The sequence below is a fragment of the Rattus norvegicus genome, chromosome 2, assembly GCF_036323735.1.
Source record: "Rattus norvegicus strain BN/NHsdMcwi chromosome 2, GRCr8, whole genome shotgun sequence".
Taxonomy (NCBI): Eukaryota; Metazoa; Chordata; class Mammalia; order Rodentia; family Muridae; genus Rattus; species Rattus norvegicus.
The window spans coordinates 86,447,445-86,472,387 of record NC_086020.1 but is presented as its reverse complement, the minus strand read 5'-3'; the positions used below and the strand labels follow the sequence as shown (position 1 = coordinate 86,472,387).

Here is a 24,943-nt window from a genome sequence, read left to right as displayed (position 1 = left end):
TCTTCTTCAAGCAGTTTTATTCAGGAACCTTGATTCAGTCTTCTGACCTCTCTCTCTTCTGGCTCTCTCTCCCTGGGGAACGCCCTGCACCACACTTAAATAGCTAGCACTGGCCACTCCTAGCAAGCCATGTGGGTCATGTAGATAGGCTGTCACTATGCGGAAGCTAGCGGGCCAGGCAGACATAGCCAAATAAGGACTTGTTTACTGCAAGGAGCGATCACTGTTGGGAGGGTGGAAGGCGGAAACCAGCGCCATCTTTGAGGCGCGGCACGTCGCAGCTCTCTACAAATTCCTTCACCTGTTTGTGTTTTCCTGTAATCCTGTAAGAGATTTTTGTGTTTCCTCTTTAAGGGCTTCTACTTGTTTATTTGTGTTGTCCTGTAATTTTTCAGGGAGTTATTTATGTTTTTCCTAAAGTCCTCTATCATCATCATGAGATGTGATTTTAAATCCAAATCTTGCTATGTGGGTGTGTTGGGATATCCAGTATTTGCTATCATGAGAGAACTGTGTTCTGATGATTCCAAGTAGTCTTGGTTTCTGTTGCTTTTTCTTGTGCTTGCACTAGTCAAATACATCCCTTCTACTGAGTGAGTACATGTGGCTTTGGTCCATATTTCAATTCACTGCCAAGGTTCTATGACATGAAAGTTGGAATAAGATGAGAAACAGTTTTGAAATGAAAGGAAATAAAGACTCTTCATTCTGGAACTAATATGACTGACAATGTGCTCTGTTAGATTTTTCCTGGAGAGAGAAAAACTAACGACCATTCAACCTACGTTAGAACCAAAGCAGACCATTTTTCTAAAGAAGAGAAATGTGAGTTTATAGACGTTTTTACATGCCCAGGAAAAACATTATTAGAGGAGCTTTGGTGACCCTACTGAGAAAAACAACAGTAAATATAGCATGGCCCAGATCTCAGACCCACGTTATGAAAAGGTAACAGTCTCATTTTATACCTATAGGTACAGAAGAAAGAAATTCATCAATCCATGCAATATTCAAGCACACTATTGAATATACTGGTTGGGAGGTTACAGCAAAGTCTCCACTGTTCTCTGGTAACATTCTCAATATTTGTGCTGGTAGAAGTAAGATGTTTGTGTTGACATTCCAAACTAATTCACTTAATAGTCTACCATATGGATTGGTGTGAGGTGCACAGAGTTTGAAGATTAGGAAAGATTGTTACCACACTCTGTTGATTATGTCTATATGCAGGTGAGGCAAACACAAGATAAGGCAAGGGCTGTGACTCAGCAGTGAAAAAGTAAGGTGGGCACAGAGTTTTGGAGAAAGGAGAGAGGAGAAAGAGGGAGAACAACCAAGATGGAGAAAGAGAAGGATGGCTCAGATCTGTGTGGCCTCAATTGGCCACAGGTAGTTATGAATATTTCATAAGGGAAGAATTTTTATAGTTTAATTTGTCTTATCTAGTTGGGCAGTTTATATTAACATTAATTGTTTCAGAGTTTATTGTGGATGTTTTGTGATATGAGGACTTACTGATATAAATCTTATTGATAAATTACAAACCTATTGAGTTTTGATTTTAATGGGTTACTGAGAGTTGTAACTATAACCACAGGAGGCCAATGCTGGGGCTGTGAATAGAGTTCACAGGAAAGAGTCACAAGAGGGTGGCTGCTGTTGGGGCCAGAGATGAGCCAGCAGCAATGTGGGACTAGCCATGGCAGCGAGATCACAGCAGGGCCCAAAGAGTAGCCAGAGTCAGGTGGGATGGAAATTAAAAACTCAGCAAGTTGGGTTGCAAAACTACATTGATTAAAATGAAATGCCCCAACAGATGCCATGTCTCCTTCCAGAGCTGGTAGATTCTTCTTTAATACTGACTGCTACAACACTCCACACAGTCACAGAGTTTAATTCAGTATGAACTATTTGATGTCTTTTAAGGGCTGAATAAGAATACACTTTTTAAGACTATTGTAGGATTTCTCTCCAGTATGAACTGTCATGTGTCGAGTAAGGCCATAAACATTAACAAAGGCTTTGCCACATTCCACACACTTGTGTGGATTGTCTTCAGAGTGAATTACTTGATGTCGTACAAGGGATGAGAATGAGGAAAAGCACCTAGAACACTTTTCACACTTGTACGATTTCTCTCTAGTATGAACTGTCTTATGTCTCCTAAGGGATGAGCGATAAGGAAAGGCTTTGTGACAATTTTCACACTTATAAGGTTTCTCTCCTGTATGGATTGTTTGATGTTCCTGAAGGCTTACAGAACAAGAAAACCTTTTGCCACATTCTTCACATTCAGAATGGAATGTTTGATGTCGTCTGCGGGATGAAGATGAGCAAAAGCATCTGCCACAGTCTTCACACTTGTAGGGTTTGTTTTCAGAGTGAATGTGTTCATGTCTTCTAAGGCAAGAAGAGAAGGAAAAACATCTACCACACTCTACACACTTGTAAGGTTTCTCCCCAGTATGAACTCTCATGTGTATCCTAAGGGCTGAGTGATTACAAAATGCTTTGTGGCATTCTGAACATTTGAAGAGTTTCTCTCCAATATGGATTTGTTCATGTTCCTGAAGGTGTACAGGATGGGGAAATATTTTTACATATTCCTCATATTGGTAGGGATTTTCTCCACAGTGATTTCTTTGATGATCTTTAAGGAATGAGAGAAAGCAAAAGGATTTTCCACATTCTTTACACTTATAGAGTTTCTCTCCAGAATGAATTCTCTGATGTTGTTTCAGCATTGAAAGATAGCAAAATGATTTTCCACATTCTTCACACTTATAGAGTTTCTCTCCAGAATGAATTCTCTGATGTTGTTTCAGCATTGAAAGATAGCAAAATGATTTTCCACATTCTTCACACTTATAGAGTTTCTCTCCAGAATGAATTCTCTGATGTTGTTTCAGCATTGAAAGATAGCAAAATGATTTTCCACATTCTTCACACTTGTAGAGTTTCTCTCCAGAATGAATTCTCTGATGTTGTTTCAGCATTGAAGGATAGTAAAATAATCTGCCACATTCTTCACACTTGTGGGTTTTTTCATCAGTATGATTTTTCATGTGTATAAAAAGTGCTGAGCGAGTACTAAAGGCCTTATGACACTCTTTACACTTGTAGGGTTTGTCTCCAGTATGAAGTCTCTGGTGTATAGAAAGTGTTTTAAGAGAACCAAGGGCCTTACCACATTCTTCACACTTGTAGGGTTTCTCCCCTTTATGAAGTCTTCGTCGTTTAATAAGGAGTGATTTACAGTTAGTGGTCTTGCTGTAACAGTTAGGATCATTGAGTGCTATTCCTGTTGAGCCAAAGTTGAGATATGAATAAAAGTTAAGCAATGTTCTTTATATTTATATGGCTTATTTATTAAAATGAAGATATTACCTCATATATATTTAACCGTAAATAAAAGTTTGCAGTATATTTTGATGCCTGAAGGCACTGAGAAAAATTCACATATATAGTGGGTGGTAACTATTTTTACTAGAGTAAGATCACAATCAAACAGAACAAAGAAATAATGGTATATTATTCAAAGTTAAATAGCTAAGTAAGTTGTAAGGGCATTTTGCTACCAAAAATAAGCCTTTAAAGCAATATACATATTATAAGGCTACATCCATAAAATTATACAATAGCCAAGCATAAGAAAAAGTTAATTGTGATTGGGTGAGACTGGATTGAATATCACATTTTTATCCTATGTATAAAGTTTTATTTTGAAAAGTACAAAAGATATTTTGCATAAGAAGAAGACTTTCCACATCAAGACTAAATCATATATCCTATGGATCTGGGACAGTACTTTATGTTTTATATTGATGACTGAAAAAGATATACTTGAGTGATATCAAGACATAACAATAAAATTCAGGTTCACCCATTAATGTTTTTGGTTGGTTGGTTTTGTTTGTTTGTTTTTTGAGACAGGGTTTCTTTGTAACCCTGGATGTACTAGAAATTGGTATGTTTATCTGAGGCTGGTCTTGAACTCAGAGATCTACCTGCTTCTGACTCTCAAGTGCTTTGATTAATGCAATAGGGCACCAGGCTTAGCAATAAAATTACCTATTCCTAAGATTAATTAATTTACAAAATTAAATAACCATTGAGCACCGAGTGGAGAATAGGGCACAAAATAGAAGAGAAACACAGATTGCTGCAGTACCCACCAAACCAGGAGCTGCACAGTGGGCAGAACTAGAGATTCACACATCCGAAGGAGACTGTAGAGCCAGTACTCAAGGTAACCGTGGATAAGGGGTTGAATCCAGTGTTTCTGTGGGGAGAATCCTTTGACTACAACTGCTTGTATATGAAACTAGAGATGACTAGCAAGGTTGGCTCCTTTATACTGGGTGCACAAATCATGGAGATAAGACATTTTGTTGTGTTTTGGGGACTCCTTTGCCTTATGACTGATGTCAGCCTTTGTTTCTGCGCCACCAAATCTAAATACCCTTGCTTTCACCTATAGAACTTTGAATTCCTCAAATGTCTAGTTTTCATGGTTTCTTTCTATAAATACGTCTTTTCCAGGCTACAGGGACTTATGTATGTTAAGCTTAGACACTGATCCACAACAGCCAATATATCTGTGCTCATAGAATCCATATATTATCCTTAACACTGGGGTCTTTATAAGAGGAAAATACATATTGAGCTTCTAAGATGCTCTGCCTACATCTGAAGACACAGAACAAGTTATGCTTAGGTACATGACTAGGTTCAGTCTTACAGAGAAATAATGCCATTTGAATATAGAGAATGATTTTATAAATTGATTTATATGATTTAGCTCACTGAACACCTGGTTCCAGAGATATGATGAGCCCCACCCACTTCAAGCTCAAGCATAACTGACTCAAGGTTTCTCCGATGACCTCTATCCTGGATCACACTGGCTCCCTGACTCTGTGAGAGGTAGAAAGGCAACAACAGGACAGCCTGGGGAAAGATACCAAGCACTGGGGAACAGCTAAGAGGGAACTGTTTCCAGTAGAGGCTGCTATGATTTAACTCATGGTAGAAAGCTGTGTAGAATAAGAACAGCTAATGGAATGCTGATCCTTAAAATGGACAAAAGAGACAGAAGGCTAAATGTAGTGAGCCATATTGGATTTGGGCCTGGCCTCTTTGTAACTGTATGGCCACAGTTAAGATTACTGCCATAAAGTCATCGGATTGTTGGACAGAGGCCTGTCCCATGTATTTACGGCACATGAAGAAAAGACCAAGTAGTAAACACCCGGTGTCTCCACTGCATGACCTCTGCTGAGCCCGGTTGATGCATGTGGAACCGACACACCTGGACCACACCTGGGTGGTGGTCAATTTACTTCTGCCTTTTGCTTCCTCAGCCTTTATCCTTGAGATTTAGGCTGGTCTTCTCGGATTTCTCCCTAATTAATTCAGGTCTCCTAGTCGGTCTTTTGTATCCGAAGTCACAAGCCAGGTAGTCACGAGCCAGGGTTTCCCACTGTGCTTCCCAGATATTGTCTACCTGGAGAACTTGGGTATATAAGTGGTAAAATAAAGCTACAGGAGACTCTTCCACTCTTCCGCTTTTCCTCTCTTCTGCTCTTCCTCTCTCTCTCTCTCTCTCTCTCTCTCTCTCTCTCTCTCCCTCTCCCTCTCCCTCTCCCTCTCTCTTCCTCTCTTCCTCTCTTCCTCTCTTCCTCTCTTCCTCTCTTCCTCTCCTGGCTTGACACGACAACCTGTATGTGTGTGTGTGTGTGTTTCTTTCATCCCGCAGGCTTTCGCCCGATTCTTGGTACCATGTCAGTGCTGGCACCGACAGCTAAAGTCTCTTATCATAATGCCAAAATCATAGCTAAAGTCTGAGAAATGCTATAACCGTCAACTTAGTGATTATGTTAAGTTTACATACATGCTATCTAAATGGTGGGTTTTTCTAAAAAATTTCCCTGGAATCTGTCAAGTCCTGATGATTTACCAGTATGTGCTCAAGTCATATCAATTCATCAGGTTACTCTTGATGTGTAGATTGATTATAATCTTCTTTTATTTAGCTGATGTTGCACAGTATCTACTAAGCTGAACAACTACCTTCTTCATAAATCTAGCTGTGCCTGCTAAAAATCATCACAACTGGGCTGGTTAAATGTTAACATTCCTTCAAAAAAGGAGGCTACAGTCAAGGTCACTGAACCCTCACCTGGGTATCCAGTCCCTCCTCTCAGCTAGTTGTGTTTAATGAGGCATTAATTACATGAGCTTTCAAGGTTTCCTAGAGACAGTAGAATATACAGACCACAAAAACTAAATCTGGGTTGCAGAATTGATGTCAGCAACTGGGGAAACTGTTATATATACTAGCTAAGGGTCCACAGGAAAATAAATACAAGTCAAGCATTTAGATGGCATTTTACATTTTATTCTAATGATGTGAAAATATATGCCTGAAGGTTATGAATTTATGAAAAGAATTCACATTCACCTCTGAATAACAGAACTTTCTGTTCCTAGGCTTTCTCAGATTTTTTTAGCAATTTATATGATGACAGGGAGACTTCTAATGCAGATCAAAGCCTAGGTCTTTCACTGGGAAGCCTCTCAGGTACTGCTTAAACTTAAACCAACTATTCTAGTCAACAACTAGTCCTGGGGATACCTCTACTTCCCTGCTTTGCTCTGGTCTGTGTTATATCACTTCCATGTCTCCTTCTGAATCTCCTGCTTCTCTTCACATTCCCTCAATATCCTCTCTAACCGGAAGTTCTTTTCTCGTACTTCCTGCCCACCAGATTTCTATGGTAACTGATCAGTAGTGAGACAACACCACTTAAATTGCCTTTGGCAGGTGTCAAAGGCAAACATTCACAATACAGGAAACAGTGATGGCATATAGAAATAATAATACAAAAATTCTGCCAGCTCATAGATCTCTGCTGGTATACAATTAACCATTGAAAATACAAAGACACACATTAATTCATGTAATAATTTTCACTAAAGTCAACAATATGTGTTGATGAATAGCATTAACCTAATTCTTAAGAATTATTCTTTTATAATATTAAATAACAATTGAGTAATGAATGAGAGAGACAGTAAACAAGGCACAGACATTCAAGACTTGAGATCCACATGAAGTTGAAACATCAGTGCTCAAGGTCACACAACTAGACTTCATAGAAAATTTTATCTTACACTGTGCAGGTTTATTTTATAATTGTATATTGGCCCTACATAAATATATAGATTACATGTACAGAAACACTTAATAGGCAATGCTCCCTGTCAAATTTTAAGACAGGATACCAAACTGGAAATTAAAGCAAAAAGAATCTAGGAACTGCAGATTTCTGAAAGCCTATTGATGAACTATTGAATGAATTCTCCTAGTTAAGGACAGTTTTACTTTTGACTATATCTCCTTAAAGAATATGTATTTGAAATCATTATTACTGTGTGGATGATAAGGGAAAATGAGAAGGTATTTTCTTCATGTATAAGGAATACAAATGGAATGACTTTCATTAATATGACTGTAAGTGATATGAAAGAAACATTTGTGTGAATTTACTGCCTTACTGTTTCACACCTTGCTGTTTAGAAATGTATGCAATTTTCTGAGACATAGAAACAGCCAAAAGTCTATTACTGAACTGCCAAATGTGACACCATATTGCCTGAGTTTTATGCAACTGCAGCCCCAGCTCACCTATCCTGCTGAGAAAATGTTCTCACACACTGTCACCTTAAACTTTGGAATATCCACTGTTTTACAGCATAAGACAAATTGTTCCAATATTGGAACTGAAACTTGTGAAATGTAAAGCTTCTTTCCTGCCTCTAGTCTGGTATAATTTGGAGTTAGGCTTTATAATCCAATCATGCCTCATTTCAGGGAAAAAGCTTCTTTCTGCTGTGAACCTTCTCTCCAAAGCCAGCAAATACATGACTCTTAGACAGGCATTGAGAAGTATTCCCCTATATCTCCTGCAGATGCAACATTTGAACACACTTGCAAGGTTCTACCAATTAAAGGACTCAGAGTGTGTCTGAGTCACCCAGGCTTAGAGGATTGGCACAGCAGAGTTGCCCTGATATGACCCAAGGCACCAGCAATCTTACACCAGGACTGGATTCCCAGAATGACCACTGTGTTTCCTAATAAGGACAGAATATGTTTTTTCAAAGGAATGAATAGATATTTCTGCCTGGGATTGATTCTGGTAAGGATATGAATGTTGATGAAGACTACTTCTTAGGTTCCTCCACTGAGAGTGAAAGCACTGGTGGCAGAAGTCCTACTTGGAGACTTTTGGTGAAATCTTTGTCTTCTTTGTATTTTTCTGTGTGGTCTAGTTTCAGGTAGTGGGTGTAAATCCTGATGAGAACTTCTCCCTGGACATTTTATCTAAGACTCAAGATACTGACTGAAGAAGGAATGAATAAAATTTTCTGTTAAATCCTTGTCTTGTACCATTTCTGTGGATGCTTAAAGAGTGACTGCATCTCCCACTTTGTCTATGCTGCCTTCTCTATTGTTCTGCACCTTACTTTTTGTCCCTTTCCTGTCCCTCCTTGCTGATCAGAGAATCAGGCCACTGTCTGAGCTCACTTTGTCTTTAAGGCAACCGAGACCTGCAGTGTTTCTCTGTCCTCTAGCCTGTGCTCCACGAGTGTTGCCAACCTACTTTCTGAGGTTACATTAGTGGGTCTGAAAAAATACCATGTCCTCTTCTTCAGTGTGCTCATTCGTCCCCAGCACTGAGTTCTCCCATAATGGTCTTCTCAAGAACCCAGACCTAGTCAACTCCTAGTCTCACACTCGGAAAGCTCTGTGTTGGCTGCTGGGATCAAGATATATAATCTCACTGGCACATTCATATATGATTAGATCCCAGTAGGGGCAGCACAACCTCTGCCGCAAGAACACAATGGAAATGGGGACACTCTAGACCAGGGGCTGCACTGTGGGAATGTGCAAATCCACGGACATCCCAAGTGTCTAGCCAACATGTAGGTTCAGGTCTCTAGCTCGCTGTGAACAAGAAATTGTAGCTAGCTTTTCTGTGGGAGATTCCTTAGGGGAAACAGGTTGTGCAGCAGGAGACTGGAGACAAGTTATACTAGGTCCTTTCTACTGTGTTCCCAGGAATGCATCCTCTGACATTCTGTCTGTCCTTGGGATTCCTTTGGCCTATGGCTAACGTAAGCCTTTGTTTCTGCCCCACAAAGCCTGGATACTCTTGCTTTCATGTATACCATTTTGTAAGTTCCTTAGAGGTCTGAATTTTATGGTTTCCTGTCTGACTGTCCATAGGTTAAAGGTGTAAAAGATAGAGGTTTGACCCACAAAAGAACTACATGTCCCTGTCCCTCACCTACCATCATATTATCCTAAAGCTTGGTATCTTTATAAAAGGGAAAAATACATACATACAGAATGACTGTGTTGTCTGCCAACATCTGCAGACACACAAACCAGTTACGGATGTGTAAATAACTGTGTTCTGTCTTATAGAGAGGTAAATGTGTTTAGAATACAGATAATATTTTTTTAAATCATAAGACAATGTTTTAGCTCAAAACAAAGCTGGCTCTAGAAATAGGAAATGCACCAACCACGACAAACCCAAACCTAACTGTCTCACATTTTCTTCCACAGCCCCAGTCCTTCCTCAGGCTGGCTCCCTGGCCCTGTAACAGGCAAGAGGACAACAACAGAAGAGTCAGGAAAAGAGATCACACACCTGAGAATAGCTAAGAGGTGAACTGTTTGCCATGGAGGCTGCTATTATTAACTCAGGGTAGAAAGCTGTGTAGAAGAAGAACAACTAATGGAGTTCACATCCTTTTAAGGGATAAAAGAGATACTCTGTATAAAATCTTTCAATCATAACTGCAAAATCATAGTCAGCTAAGTTCCTTAGATGTTTAGTGTTTAATCAATGTAATGACGATCAAAATAAATCTACATGCTCTCTAAATTTTAAAGATTGTATTATGCTTTCTATAACATTTACCTGGAAATGTTCAAGTCATAATGGTATACTAGCATGTGCACAGGTAATATTAATTCATCATATTACCCCCTGGGTGTAGTTTGAATTCAATCTTATTTTATCAAGCTGATGTTACTCAATATCGCCTAAGATGAACTACTACAATCTTCATAAATCTAGATGTGACTTCTAAAAATAACCACACATTGACTTGTTAATATTCCTCCAACAGACGAAGCTACAGGCAAGGACACCGAACCCTGGCCTGAGTATCCAGTTACTCCTTCCATTTAGTTGAATGGAATGAGGCATTAATTTCATAGGATCTCAAAGTTTATTGGAGACACCAGGAAAATTAAAATTGAGTGGATGTATCTACCTAGTGATGGGTACATACTGGGAAAGAGACCCCATAAAACTATCTTGTTTAATAACTTTCCTATTTGTGAAATTTTCTAGAACAAATGATCAATTTACTTGTTAATGTTATAGTATCTTACTTGAGATTGTTTAATCAAGGCATGTATATGGAAAAGTTTGGATATTGGGTCCAAACGGATGAGCTGTCTCAATTGATTCGTTGGTCAGCAGATTGAACCCCTGTTTTATACTTCCCCTTCTTGGCTCTGTTTGCATAGTCCTGGGCAATTTAAATATCTAAGCGCTTGCTGACATGTGAGATTTCTATCTCAGGATGAGTAAAACAATTGAAAATAAAGCATGAACTTGAAAAAAAAGGGTTAAGTTATTTTATATCAGGTAAATTATATAAATATATAAATAAAAGCTAGCAAAGCCAGAAGGCTTTAAGTCAAGTGACAGGAGGTATGACTGTGATATATACAAATTATAGAGAATGACACTGAAAAATAATATACTTAACAGTCAAAAGTCCCTAAAGTTTTGAAGGTCCATTCACGTTACCAAAAACTGACTTAAAGATGTCTATCTAGTCACCCGTGTCTTTGGTGACTTGCTTAAACTTTAGCAATTTGAAGAACCTGGGTCATGACAAGACCTGTGTGATAATTAATCACACACCTTCTTGTTCTTACAGGTGTCTTCACAAAGGTCAGCCTTACTTTTCTCTCCTCTGATTGTATTCTTTGACAAAACAAGCTACTAAACGTAGATGATCAGCTGAGTAAATTCAGATTTGTAAGTTATACCATAAAGGGATGTAGATAATGAGGTTACAAGTTCCTCCAAGGACTGAATTTACATCTCACTTCTATTTTATTGTAAAACATCCTCAGATCAAAATTGGAATTTTCAGGATTCAACTGTTTTATATTGTTTATTTTTATTAGAAAGTCTTTAAATTGAAGAAATGGGTCTTTTTAAGACCACTCATTAATTTATTTTATGTATATGAGTACAATGTAGGATTCACATTTTGAACAAGGATAGATTACTTCCATTTATAAAATATTAATCTTATAAGAGACATTAATTTATTGTAAACTGTTGTAACTAAAATACTTAAGACATAATAGTTAATAAGTAACCCAGTGAGTAAATATCCTTAATATAACCAAATATGTTTACAGTCGTGCTGAATACAAAAGAAATTCATTTAAAGAAACACTATTAGAGGGACAGAACAGTCTATATCTTGTTATATAGGCTTCTGTACCTGTTTTACAAGTTAAGCCTAAAGGAGATAACTCAAACCAATTTAAAGTTAACTTAAAGTTTGCTTAATATGCAATGATATTCAGAAATCAGCTTTACTTAAAGAATTAGTTGTTGAAGTTGAGTAGTTGGGTAAACGGTTGTATCTATGGTGCGCTTACATGGCAGTACACATCCAGGATAGAGTAACACACTTGCACTCCAGTGAACACAGACATATCAGAGTAAACGGCGTACTAGCCTCACAGGATGGGGATGCATGGGGAATAGGACTGGCCAGCATCTGCTGCTCCTGACTCCCACTGGCCTATAAGCCAGACAAGGAATTCCTACTCCTTATGTGCAGGGAAGATGAATTACACTCCTGCTTCACAAGACAGGAGGATGGAGCCTCTCATGCTGAAGAGGTTCTTGACTCAGCAACCACAGTCTAAAAGTCTAAAATGGAGACACTCATTGCAATTACTCTGCACTCACTGTCTCTTGATCTGATCATTGAGGATACAGTGTACGGGGGAAACCTGTACCAACACTTGTCACCCAAATGGTATGGGAACTAACATGCAACTTCCAATGGCCATGCCATGTCCCTGATTTCAATTCTCCTTCCTCCTCTTATTAAAGTTAATCACTGAGCTGAAAAGTCAATGTCTGATTCTGTAAGCAGTCCTCAGCAGAGTGTGAGACTGCATATGACAAAGGCTCTGCCACAGAACCAGTCAGCACAGCAGGCTGAACTGGGGGCACTCCCTTCAACTAAGGTGCATGTGCCACAGACCCACCACAACCAGGTAAAGAAAGCAATATGGCCTGAGGAGGAGGAGATGTGGACTAAGAAAGCTCACCCAGAGCAGTCTCTCTGAGACACATTCCACAGACACCTGGGATTTTATTAAGCCCAACTCTGTTTACAAACTGGGAAAACAATGGCTCTGTGCACACATGGAGGAAATTTAAAGAATTAAACATCAGACATTTCGAAGGGTCCATGAGGTCCCTTCCTCCCTTTTGACTACCAGTATTATTAACCTTAATGCTTCCTTCAGGGCTACCCATGATAGAAACCAAGATTAGACTTTGCAACAAAACACTTCACAGATATATCTGTCAACAGTAATTTTATAAATAAATAACTGATTTTTTGAAAGACTTATGCTGAGGTGTATTTAAGGAACAGTCACTCCATGTAGACTCTATACTTTTCTAGAAAAAGAATATGCCTTCACAGCTCTGTAACAGGCCTAAATCTATTAACTTCCATGAAAGAGAGGCCAATAATTCTGTCAGTATAGCTGGTTTGGTGGGGATCCAAGGCTGAATACCTTACAGGACTCATGGAACATTTTATTCTTCTCTTCTGAGGTCTAATAATCTGGATTCGCATGATTACCTGGTTGCATAAATTTGTTGAAAAATAAAAAAATCTACACTTTAGTTAATGGACCTAGTTTTCAAGGCAACTCCTCAGAAAATAATTCAGTGATTTGAGCCTTGCCTAAGACTAGTGGGAAATGAACTCTCCTAAGTGTCTTCGGCTTCTCTCAGTTTAATCCAACTGCATAACAGAACTGAAACTTGAGCTGCCTGCCCCTACCTGCATCTGTGTAATGGAACTATGCAATTGGCTTTATAAACCCAATCATGTCTCACTTTGGTGTAGAGATCTTTCTGCCATGACCTTCTCCCAACCCCAGCAAATCAGTGACTCTCAGTCTCACCAGCACTAAGTTGCATTTCCTGAGTCTAACGTTACTATGGAGACTCAACAAAACAAAAACCTTGAAAGTCACAGTAAATACAAGCACAGATTACTGTTGCGGAAATGCAAAATTTAAGAGAATTAACTATCACATATGCTTGGAAGATGTGTTCTTTCACAACAAAGAATGAAGGCGAGACCTAAGGAATTATCCTGCCTTTCTATTGAATCTTTGTGCCTTTGTGTTCATGATCACCTCAGTCTTACAGACCTGAATGTACAGTAGCTGCCTCTTGTCTTTTCACATCCATAGGCTCTGGTCTTTGCTCCAGAAATGTCACCAGCTGTGGTTTAGAGACAGCAAGACCTGTTTGGAGGAAAAGAGAACAAGGTTAAGTGTTCTTTACTGGCAACTGACATGTCCCTTACAATACAGTGCTTATAAGGAAAGAGATGTTGCAATAAATGACTGCAGACAATTACTTCCTTAAATGGTTTCTGACGGGATCAATAAGTATGGGAAGGAATTTGCAGTGTCCAGATTCTGAGTTTACGTTAAAGGCAAAATCATTACAACTGAATTGTGAAAGGCTTTCACAAGTGTGGTTCATGCCTCATACCAGTGCATTTCCAACAGTCCCACTAGACTACAGGATGCCATGCTTCCAACACAGACAGGTTAAAAAGAGAGAGAAGAACAAGGAAATCTTTTTTAGCTGTGGAACAACTTCCCTAATTTTTCTGAAGATGAATGGTATGAAACTCACTGGTCAAAAGCACCATCTTCCGGGCTGGGGATTTAGCTCAGTGGTAGAGCGCTTACCTAGGAAGCGCAAGGCCCTGGGTTCGGTCCCCAGCTCCGAAAAAAAAGAACCAAAAAAAAAAAAAAAAAAAAAAAAAAAGAAAGAAAAAAGCACCATCTTCCATTAGACATTGTACATGTTGATGGTGAGATACGAATTCTCTATGGATTTAATGCTCACCCAGGAACACAAGGTTGCTGTAATTTTCCAGCATCACATCCCTGTACAGACTCCACTGAGCAGGCTTCAGCCACTCCCACTCTTCTGGAGAGAAATCAATGGCCACATCCCAGAATGAGAGCATATCCTGAAATAAAGACCAGTAAATGATACCACGTTTTTAATTAAAACCATGAATGGTCATATATAAATACCAAGATGCATTTGGGCTCATTTGTTCTCCTGTGCACCTGTCTCTAGCTGTGGTCATGTTAAAAAAGAAGTGTAACTGAGAAAATGCCTCCATCAGACTGTCCTGTAGGGAAGCCTATGGCATTTTCTTAATGAGATGGTACACACCATTATGGGTGGTGCCCATCCTGGGCAGGTGGTTCACCCACATTACACCACACACACACACACACACACACACACACACACACAGACACACACACACAGACACACACACATATACACACACACATGGACACGGACACACACACAAACACACATCCTACTGGAGAACGTCCTCGTGAGGGAGAAGGTACTTGTCAATACAAAACAGGTAGACGCACGAATGTGAAATCAAATGAAAATAGGCTCTGATGAAGTGGCTCTGGCTTTCTGGATTTGTTCAGAGTTCAGCAGTGACAAAAAGCACAGTGACAAGGGACAGGAGATTGGCGAGGCAAGGAGTAAAGCAATAAAAGAAGAACTTACTTACAAAATGTAAGTATGTGAACACGTGAAAAAAATGCGAACTTGGGACAGATATGACCCTGCTCTTTGGTCATTTTTCCTTCCTACCTTTTACCTGACAGATATTGATTGATGCGTTCATGATGTTCCTAAATCACGTTTTGTACATATGACACCTGAGTATCAATGTGCAGGAGCTAAGAAATGTATTTTCTTCTTTCAAATGTTTTTAATTTAAGAATTTATGGAGGTGTGGGAGGAAGATGGAGAGGGAGAGGGATAAAGTCTGGACTGTAAAAAAAGATTAAAGAATAATTTAAAATATAAAAAATGATTTTTTTGTGTTTCACGTCTTATTGAGAAAAACCCAGGATGACCGGTGAGAACCATCCTACATTATGTTTCCTTTTATGACTATATGAAAGATTTCAGCAACTTCAGTATGAATGAGGTATTTTGTGATAATTTCATGAGTCAACTTTGGATAGTCTCTCACGGTTCTGGTATGCCTATTTCTTCAAACACCGAGATCCAGGTTTCTGAAATGTACACTGTATGATGCCTGCACACATCCAGGATCTGGGACAACAGTACTGTGAACATAGGTCTCCCTTACAGCACACTGTTCCCCAGCACCTAGTGTGATCCACTCTCAACTTCCTGATGTTGACAGCTGATGGGATTATAACCCTTTATACTTAATTATGAATGCAATCGTATGGTCTTTCTGCTGAAAGAATTTCCAGTTTTATCACAACTGAGAAGCTTGGTTTGTTTTCCTGAGAAATTGTGTAATTTAAGTATAATTACATCACCCCCCCCACCCCTTTCAAACTCCTCTCATTTCCCCAGTACTCCATCTCAAATATATGGCATCTTCCTTAATTACATATATGCATAACTATATAAATATGAACTGCTAATTCTGTTCATGTTTGCCTGTACCTAGGTTTTGAGGGCTGACCCCTTTGCACCAGATGAACAGTGAGTGGCTTCATCCTTAGCGTAGACATTCCCCATCTCTCAGCAGCTTTTAAGTACATTCCAGCGAAGAATGAGGTCTATAGGAATGAGGTCCTAGGAGATTCCCACCTACAGGGTATCAGGAATATTACTGCTGTCATTCATTGTTCAGGCAGTCCTGTTTTAGGGTTCTCCCTTCTCTCTTCGAAGACTGAAAATCACCCTCCAGTACTATGACAATTTGTCCTTAGGTAAGAAGTGTTTTAGGTGAGACTCGAAGGACTGTGTCTGAAGTGCATGGTGTTTTCAGCACTAGTAAAAAGGAGGAACCATGCTCCCAAGGCTTCTGATGCAGTGGAAGCATACTCTGTAAGAATAGAATAGCTGCACTAAAAGTGTCTTTTAACATAGGACAGAGTTAAGCAGCAAAGGGAAGGCCAATACATCTTCAAATCTACATCTTCAAGCATACCAGAGTAATTTGGTGAATAAATACCTTTTAATTCCACCAGAGAAAAGCAACCAAATGGTGTTGAAACACCTTTGTAGCTAACATAGGACATTCCTACCTTTACCAGTGTGTGAAGAAAAAAAAAAAAAAAAAAACCCTGAAGATTCCTCTCCCTCTTTTTTAAAATATGAGACCCCCAAAAGCAGGGGAAATTTATCACCCTGAAGAGTGGCAAGAGCCCAGAGTAGAGTGAAAATAGGAAACAGTGCTCTCTAAGATAGCTAGCCCAGGTTCCCAATGGAAAACTAACTTGCACTGCCAGGACCACTCCATACTAGTGCCGAGTACAAAGGGACACTGTTCTATAAGGGAAAGTATCTGCTGTCAGGGTGCCAATCTTCTGTGAGATGTTGTGGGTAGTGGGTGGTAGGCCTTTCACCAGGATATCATAAGAAGGGATTTTAGCTAATACAATTGGTGGCAAAAATTCAAAGAAATAATACACTTGCAAAATTCACTTTCTATGAGGAATAAATGCAAATATGTCTGAACCGAGGCAGGAACACTGTCACCCTACATATGCTTAACAAGGGCACCTTAACAAGGGCTACATATGCTCACAAGAATTGGGAAGTAATAGCTATGCTCCACTTGAATGGAGTTGGCCCCAAAGGCAAGCTACAGCAACAGAATGGACAGAGGAGATGGATTAAGAACTCTTAACATCTCCTGTTAATGTACCCCAAGGTTACCTTTTCAGAGAGTAAGACAACAGCCAAGGCTAGCAGTACAATGGTGGGAAGTCAACATGAGATGCAAAAAGAGGGCAGAATTGCTGACCAGGAACCAAAAAATAGCGACCCTCCTTTCAAAACCAGCCTATCTACTCTTTACATAGCATAGAGTTTAGAATACACACCACCCATCAAGAAGCAGCAAATCCTAAGTCTTTGTCCCAGCTCTATATCCAGCATGAAATAATCATTAATTTTTGCTTTAAGCCACATTATGAAATATTATGACTTAGAGAATAGAATGAGAAAAGGAAGATCATATAATTTGGATATCACATTCAAAATAAATGTCACATGCTTTGGTCTATATATTAGAAATCTAGATGGAGGTTTGAATTTTCTATAGTCTATATACTGTTTTGAGTTTTCTTAAAGCACCAGGTAAGGGAGTGCATCCGATGAAGAATGGGGACACTCATGCTGATCAATCTGATTTATTTTTAAATTGTTCCTGGGATCAAGAGAGCAATGTAATCCAGATGTTACAGAATTGGCAGGGACAAAAGACATACTTTTCAACTGAAAATTGATATGGTCCCCACATTTGACAGTGACTATGGAGGACACTATGACAAATACTTTTAAAACATAAAATGACAATGTGATAAGAATCAGCACTCCTCAGTTTGAATCTTTGCATAGGTGTTTGACTCCTGTTCCAATCCTCTGTAATTTCTCTTCATGGCCTGTGACATAATCATATACATCAACAGGATCTGAATGTCATCACCCAGCACAGCTCCCCTCAGAGTTTTCCAGGTATGCCATGTCCAACACAGCAAGGTTCATGCATGAGTTGTAGACATGTAACTCCTTCCCTCATCCTAACATTAGGATTCAATGAAGGAGGCCTTGCCTTCAATATCTGCATGGGAGGCAGAGCAGGCAGAGGTCTCAGTTCGAGGACAACCTAGTCTACAAATAGTTCTAGGACAGTCACTTGCTATACAGAAAAAAACGGTCTTGGGGTGTGGGGTAAAGAAAACAGTGAAAGAAGCCTGGGAGGTTGGAGAGGAAATGACATACTCAGGGGAACTGGACTCAAACTTGTGTAAGTGGAAAGGATCCCACATTTGCAGTTTGCTTCACTGGATGGAGATGGCAGTACCATGTAAGGGACAGTGGGGAAAGTGGTTTTGTTCCTGTTAAACGTAAGCAGCATCTGTAAGCAGCTGCACTTCTGGGACAGGGACACAACAAGGTATTCCAGAGGAAGAGGAAGAAAAAGACAAAGGGATGGGAAACACAGTACCCTGCTGCAGTCAAGAAATGCACAAAGAAAATGAAGAAATGATGGAGTCTCAGCTTAGATATGGAAGAAGGAAACTGGAAGAAATCAGGGAAAACCAGAAGAAAGTATCATCAAGTCATGGCAGGATCTTACACAAACAGTACTATCCAAAAAGAGTGGAAATTTGCTGCAAATAAGAGAATATTCAAGCAGGGGAAAGAGCAGAATTCTTCCTCACACAGAAAATGTAAAAAATTAATCATCAAAATGTAACATCTTTAACAACAGTATGCTATCGAAAAAACTTTAAACTATATGTGGGATGTGTCAGCAGAAGAGAAGGACATGTAGTTTGTAGGACGCCATTGATTTGGCACACTGAAAGACATTAAATGAAGCATAGAAAATATTTCTCAAACCTGCCCGGATCTGAACGGACCCGATCAAAAGCTCCCTGCACCCAACTCCCGTGGGAGGGAGAGCTAAACCTTAAGAGGGGCAGACACGCCTGGGAAGCCAGAAGAGACTACGCTCTGCCCACATTTCTGACTCCAGAGGGAAAAAAACCTAACGCCATCCACAGGGGCCCAGGGAAAAGGCAGCACAGGCTCTCCTGGTTGCCGCCCTCACCAAGAGCTCAAAAGCAGCCCACCAAGAGCACCTTCATCCGAGGACCACAGGTAAAACCAACTTTTCTGCTCCAAGTGACCTGCCTGGTAAACTCAGGATACAGTCCCACAGGAACAGCTGAAGACCAGTGGACAGGGAAAACTATACACCCAAAAGCAGAACACTCTGTTCCCATAACTGGCTGAAAGAAAACAGGAAAACAGGTCTACAGCACTCCTGACACACAGGCAGATAGGACAGTCAAGCCACTGTCAGAAATAGCAGAAAAAAGTAACACCAGAGATAATCTGATGGTGAGAGGCAAGCACAGGAACCCAAGCAACAGAAACCAAGAATACATGGCATCATCGGAGCACAATTCTCCCACCAAAGCAAACACAGAATATCCAAACACACCAGAAAAGCAAAATCTAGATTTAAAATCATATTTGATCATGATGATGGAGGACTTCAAGAAAGACATGAAGAACTCCCTTAGAGAAACGCAGGAAAACATAAATAAACAAGTAGAAGCCTGAAAGAATTCCAGGAAAACACAATCAAACAGTTGAAGGAATTAAAAATGGAAATAGAAGCAATCAAGAAAGAACACATGGAAACAACCCTGGATATAGAAAACCAAAGGAAGAGACAAGGAGCGCGGATACAAGCATCACGAACAGAATACAAGAGATAGAAGAGAGAATCTCAGGAGCAGAAGATTCCATACAAATCATCGACATAACTGTCAAACATAATGTAAAACAGAAAAAGCTACTGGTCTAAAACATACAAGAAATCCAGGACTCAATGAGAAGATCAAACCTAAGGATAATAGGTATAGAAGAGAGTGAAGACTCCCAGCTCAAAGGACCAGTAAATATCTTAAACAAAATCATAGAAGAAAACAACCCTAACCTAAAGAAAGAGATGCCCATAAACATACAAGAAGCCTACAGAAATCCAAATACACTGGACCAGAAAAGAAATTCTTCCCTCAACACAATAGTCAAAACACCAAATGCACAAAACAAAGAAAGACTATTAAAAGCAGTAAGGGAAAAAGGTCAAGTAACATATAAGGTGGGGTTGGGGATTTAGCTCAGTGGTAGAGCACTTGCCTAGGAAGCGCAAGGCCCTGGGTTCGGTCCCCAGCTCCGAAAAAAAGAACCAAAAAAAAAAAAAAAAAATATAAGGCAGACCTATCAGAATCACACCACACTCCTCACCAGAAACGATGAAAGCCAGAAGATTCTGGACAGATGTCGTACAGACCCTAAGAGAACACAAATGCCAGCCCAGATTAGTGTATCCAGCAAAACTCGCAATTGACATAGATGGAAAAACCAAGATATCCCATGACAAAACCAAATTTACACAATATCTTTCTACAACTCTAGCCCTACAAAGAACAATAAATGGTAAAGCACAACACAAGGAGGCAAGCTACACCCTAGAAAAAGCAAGGAACTAATCGTCTTGGCAACAAAACAAAGAGAAGAAAAGCACAAAAATATAATTTCACATCCAAATACGAATAGAACAGGAAGCAACAATTACTATTCCTTAATATCTCTCAACATCAATGGTCTCAACTCCCCAATAAAAAGACATAGATTAAAAAACTGGATACGCAATGAGGACCCTGCATTCTGCTGCCTACAGTTAACACACCTCAGAGACAAAGACAGACACTACCTCAGAGTGAAAGGCTGGAAAACAACTTTCCAAGCAAATGGTCTGAAGAAGCAAGCTGGACTAGCCATTCTAATATCGAACAAAATAGATTTTCAACCAAAAGTCATCAAAAAAGATAAGAAAGGACACTTCATATTCATCAAAGGAAAAATTCACCAAGATGAACTCTCCATCCTAAATATCTATGCCCCAAATACAAGGGCACCTACATACGTAAAAGAAACCTTACTAAAGTTCAAAGCACACATTGGACCTCACACAATGATAGTAGGAGATTTCAACACCCCACTCTCATCAATGGACAGATCATGGAAACAGAAATTGAACAGAGACATGAACAGACTAAGAGAAATCATGAACGAAATGGACTTAACAGATATTTATAGAACATTCTATCCTAAAACAAAAGGATATACCTTCTTCTCACAACTTCATGGTATGTTCTCCAAAATTGACCATATACTTGGTCATAAAACAGGCCTCAAGAGATACAGAAAGATAGGAATGATCCCATGCATCCTATCAGACCACCACGGCTAAAGCTGGTCTTCAATAACAATAAGGGAAGAACGCCCACATATACATGGAAGTTGAACAATGCTCTCCTCAAAGATAACATGGTCAAGGAAGAAATAAAGAAAGAAATTAAAGACTTCTTAGAATTTAATGAAAATGAAGGTACAACTTACCCAAACTTATGGGACACAATGAAAGCTGTGCTAAGAGGAAAACTCATAGCTCTGAGTGCCTGCAGAAAGAAACAGGAGAGAGCATATGTCAGCAGCTTGACAGCACACCTAAAAGCTCTAGAACAAAAAGAGGCAAATACAACCAGGAGGAGTAGAAGGCAGGAAATAATCAAACTCAGAGCTGAAATCAACCAAGTAGAAACAAAAAGGACCATACAAAGAATCAACAGAACCAGAAGCTAGTTCTTTGAGAAAATCAACAGGATAGATAAACCCTTAGCCAGACTAATGAGAGGACACAGAGAGTGTGTCCAAATAAATAAAATCAGAAATGAAAAGGGAGACATAACAACAGAATCAGAGGAAATTCAAAAACTCATCAGCTCCTACTACAAAAGACTATATTCAACAAAACTTGAAAATCTTCAGGAAATGGACAATTTCCTAGACAGATACCAGGAACCGAAGTTAAATCAGGAACAGACAAGCCATTTAAACAACACCATAACTCCTAAAGAAATAGAAGCAGTCATTAATGGTCTCCCAACCAAAATGAGCCCAGGTCCAGACGGGTTCAATACAGAATTCTATCAGACCTTCATAGAAGACCTCATACCAATACTATCCAAACTATTCCACAAAATTGAAACAGATGGAGCACTACCGAATTCCTTCTATGAAGCCACAATTACTCTTATACCTAAACCACACAAAAACCCAACAGAGAAAGAGAACTTCAGACCAATTTCCCTTATGAATATCGACGCAAAGATACTCAATAAAATTCTGTCAAACCAAATCAAAATAACCCTGAGGTTTCACCTCACACCAGTGAGAATGGCTAAGATCAAAAACGCAGGTGACAACAAATGCTGGCGAGGATGTGGAGAAAGAGGAACACTCCTCCACTGTTGTGGGATTGCAGACTGGTAAAACCATTCTGGAAATCAGTCTGGAGGTTCCTCAGAAAATTGGACATTGAACTACCTGAGGATCCAGCTATGACTCTATGGGGCATATACCCACAAGATGCCCCAACATATAAAAAAGACACGTGCTCCACTATGTTCATAGTAGCCTTATTTATAATAGCCAGAAGCTGGAAAGAACCCAGATGCCCTTCAACAGAAGAATGAATACAGAAAATGTGGTACATCTACACAATGGAATATTACTCAGCTATCAAAAACAATGACTTTATGAAATTTGTAGGCAAATGGTTGGAACTGGAAAATATCATCCTGAGTGAGCTAACCCAATCACAGAAAAACACACATGGTATGCACTCATTGATAAGTGACTATTAGCCCAAATGCTCGAATTACCCTAGATGCACAGAACGCATGAAACTCAAGAAGGATGACCAAAATGCAAATGCTTCACTCCTTCTTTCAAAGGGGAACAAGAATACCCTTGGCAGGGAATAGAGAGGCAAAGTTTAGAACAGAGGCAGAAGGAACACCCATTCAGAGCCTGCCCCACATGTGGCCCATACATATACAGCCACCAAACTAGATGAGATGGATGAAGCAAAGAAGTGCAGGCCGACAGGAACCGGATGTAGATCTCTCCTGAGAGACACAGGCAGAATACAGCAAATACATAAGCGAATGCCAGCAGCAAACCACTGAACTGAGAACAGGACCCCCGTTGAAGGAATCAGAGAAAGGACTGGAAGAACTTGAAGGGGTTCGAGACCCCATATGAACAACAATGCCAACCAACCAGAGCTTCCAGGGACTAAGCCACTACCCAAAGACTATAACATGGACTGACCCTGGGCTCCAACCTCATAGGTAGCAATGAATAGACTAGTAAGAGTACCAGTGGAAGGGGAAGCTCTTCGTCCTGCTCTTCGTCAAGACTGACACCCCCCCCCCCCCCCCGTGAACGTGATTGTTGTGGGGAGGGCGGTTAATGGTGGGAGGATGGGGAGGGGAACACCCATAGAGAAGGGGAGCGGGAGGGGTTAGGGTATGTTGGCCCGGAAACCGGGAAGGGGAATAACAATCGAAATGTAAATAAGAAATACTCAAGTTAATAAAGATGGAAAAATAAATAAGTAAATAAAATTTCAAAAAAATGAAAAAAGAAAAAAAAAGAAAGAAACTGAGGAATCTGACAGCATCTATGTGACAATGGGGCAGCTGGTAGAGCATGCTTCCCAGCAAAGCTGCTCAAAGAGTTCCCAACACTACCTCATGTGCAAGTAGTCATCTCACCATCATTAGCTTGCAATCCTTCCCCGTGCCAGATTATCTACTCCCGCGCTACCAAACTCCTCTGGTGTTCTAAAAGTCCAAGGCGTACTCCGACTGCTCGCGGTGTCCTAAAGAAACCATACCCCAGGGAACAACCCAACCGCCCTGTTCCCAGTCCAGAACTGCAACCTCACGTGACCCAGCCAGTTCAGCAGAACAAAAACTGGCGGCTTCTTCCGCCTTCCAACCCAGCCTAGGTCTGCTCTCACCGAAAGGTCTACCTGCCTCCCTCCCCCCGCCCAGCGCCCGCTGCTAGCACAAAGCCCCAGGCTGTGCTATTTCCTGGACCAACCTTCATGACAGAGACTACACAATGAACAGCCACACAGGACCCTCGCAAAACTTTGAGGAAGACACACTTGTAAAAAAACGAAACTTAAATTGGGATCGCTTGGATGGATCCTCGCGATATCACAGTCGCTTGGACTACATATCCCAGAAGTCTGTGCGAAGGTATTCCTGAACCTGAGTATCCGTTTTACCTGGTTCTTAGATTTGTATTCTTATTTCTGCTATCATTACTATGTTACTTAACCTACTTTAAAGCTCTTGACTCTACTATAGACTGTGTTAATACTCAGTATTGCAAATAAATCAATAATACTTGTTCCTGTGTTCTAACACTCTGCATGAGATATACATGTATCAGGTTCCACCTCTCGAAAGACAGTTTTTGTGTGAATATTGGGATCCATATACTGTGGTTAAGTTGGTCAGAACACAAAGACTGTATAGATCATGTAACAATATTAGAACTTTCAAACGTTAATATATGTAGGAAGTTCAGTTTTAGTGTGAGCTCTACAAAAATTTTAACGGTCTCCAACTGTTTGTTCACAAACACAGATATAATATACCACTGGGAATGTTTTGTTGTTGTTGTTACTTCCCCTGCTACGATTACACATGGAGGGACACAGCTTCTGAGATCACACTGGTATGTGTACTCGTCACTGGTCTATTATCCATTGATAGAATTCTCTCTACAGAGGTCTTGATAGATCTGTCTTGTTCAATTTCCTTTCGCTTTGCTTCTCTGATCTGCAAGTGTTCCTATGTGACAGTATTTTGAAAGTCAAACCATTTGCCTTGAACTTACTTAAGTTCTTCAAAATCAGGACAGAGAAATGACAATTTTTTAAAAATAAAATCAAATAAGTATATTGTGATTTTACAATCAAATACCTTAAAGTACACCATAAAATACATCTCTGGATCACCATGGAAGCCTCAGAGAGTTTCACTTTCATCTTTTTCTAAAAAGGACAATTC

The 24,943-nt window shown here is 39.9% G+C and overlaps 1 protein-coding gene across 6 annotated transcripts; it reads right to left on the bottom strand.

Annotated features, from left to right (window-relative positions):
- Window positions 1-24,527, bottom strand: Rsl1 (regulator of sex limited protein 1). 6 transcript variants are annotated; one of them, XM_017591217.3, is made up of 5 exons: window positions 23,633-23,878; window positions 15,921-16,067; window positions 14,298-14,424; window positions 13,586-13,681; window positions 1-3,301 (listed from the first exon to the last, which is right to left on the bottom strand). In XM_017591217.3, the coding sequence occupies exons 3-5, from the start codon at window positions 14,419-14,421 to the stop codon at window positions 1,908-1,910; spliced, it is 1,614 nt and encodes a 537-aa protein (XP_017446706.1). In that variant the 5' UTR covers window positions 14,422-14,424; window positions 15,921-16,067; window positions 23,633-23,878; the 3' UTR covers window positions 1-1,907. The 6 variants fall into 6 exon arrangements, with proteins under 6 accessions (XP_017446706.1, XP_006232167.1, XP_038959498.1 ...); XM_006232105.5 differs by lacking the exon at window positions 15,921-16,067 and having other exon boundaries at window positions 23,609-23,878; XM_039103570.2 differs by lacking the exons at window positions 15,921-16,067; window positions 23,633-23,878 and adding an exon at window positions 21,411-21,471.
- Window positions 24,528-24,943: the final 416 nt, after the last annotated feature.